Below are 1,237 nucleotides of genomic sequence, written 5' to 3'. Positions count from 1 at the left end.
AAAAAAAAAAAAAAAAAAAAAAAAAAAAAAAAAAAAAAAAAAAAAAAAAAAAACACAACAAAAAAAACAACCCACCCAAACAAACTCAAAACCCAAAAATCCTCCCACAAACAAAATATTTTTTCCCAGGTTTAAAAGAATTTGAACTTCCATTTTTAAAATAAGATGATAAAAACCTTTCTGTGATTCATGTTTTTCCGTTTTGCCTTGATATTCAAAGCCAACTGCACTTTTATCCACTTTGTCCTTGTCGACACCATATTTACCACCAAAGCCCTTGGAATAATCTAGAGATAAGAGTGAAGAATCTCGTAAGTGCTCAGTAACCAAAATATTACCGTGAAAAATTATGATAATCAGAGTTGCTAATATTACATCATGTATTAAAAGAAGCACTGACATCCTCAGTTTTGATTTAAGGCACTGAAGCCATAAATCCTTCAGAATACATAAATCCTTCAGAATACATTCTCCAGGATGGAAAATAAAATAGCATCCTGTCAGTAGTTCAACTGCTTGGTAATACCAGCAATTCAGCTACTTGACTCCTTAATAAAATTCTTAAGGCACTTATGCCATATTGAACTTCAAAACTCATGTCAGCGACAACCTGGATGCTTTTAAACAAACACCCCAATTCTTCTTGTCAGCATTTCTAGAGTGCAAACATTTCTTTGAGATAAACAGAAAACAGATGGCAAAAATGTCACAATTTTTCAATAAAATGGTCGATTTTTTGATCAGAGATGCCTGGAGATCTGATTAGCAACACCATGTAACTCTAAACACTGCTAACTGATAAATGCTTTAATCTACAAACAGATGATGCTTTTAGAAGCACTTCTCTGTGGCGGTTAAACTGCTTACAGTTCCCGGTACTTTAATCCACAGCTTTTCAAAAGAAGTTGTAAAACTATATGCCCTGTTTTCAAAGTAATGGCAGTTGGATCAACACTCAAAACCAGGCAGAACTTACATTTTAGGTGTCTTTTTCACAAGTCAGAGATTTCAGCAACATAAATTTTATTCAGTGTTACCTTTCAGCAGCTTGGGAGTGCAAGAGATGTCAAAATATTAATATTTTACAACATAGCCTGTGGTCATTCCCTAAAACATCAGAGTATGAGGCCACTAATGTGTCTATTCACCCTTCTGGGAGTCGTGTTTCTCAGTTTTCCCCTGGTAATCAAACCCCACTGCACTCTTGTCCACTCTGTCAGCCTGTACTCCGTATTTT

General features: G+C 34.8%; 1 protein-coding gene across 1 annotated transcript in view; it reads right to left on the bottom strand.

Moving 5' to 3' along the window:
* Positions 1–145: 145 nt before the first annotated feature.
* Positions 146–1,237, bottom strand: part of CTTN (cortactin) — a gene marked incomplete at its 3' end in the record, with an annotated part of 13,554 nt that continues 12,462 nt past the window's right edge. The window contains exon 7 of the mRNA XM_027907805.1: positions 146–287. Within this exon, the coding sequence (XP_027763606.1) occupies positions 146–287 (142 nt within the window). The remainder of the gene's footprint in view (positions 288–1,237) is intronic.

The sequence above is a fragment of the Empidonax traillii genome, unplaced genomic scaffold, assembly GCF_003031625.1.
Source record: "Empidonax traillii isolate 1590-97213 ecotype Southwest subspecies unplaced genomic scaffold, ASM303162v1 scaffold1547:size94665, whole genome shotgun sequence".
NCBI classification, from domain to species: Eukaryota; Metazoa; Chordata; class Aves; order Passeriformes; family Tyrannidae; genus Empidonax; species Empidonax traillii.
Note: the sequence above shows the minus strand (reverse complement) of the source record. Positions and strands in the feature narration are given on the sequence as shown.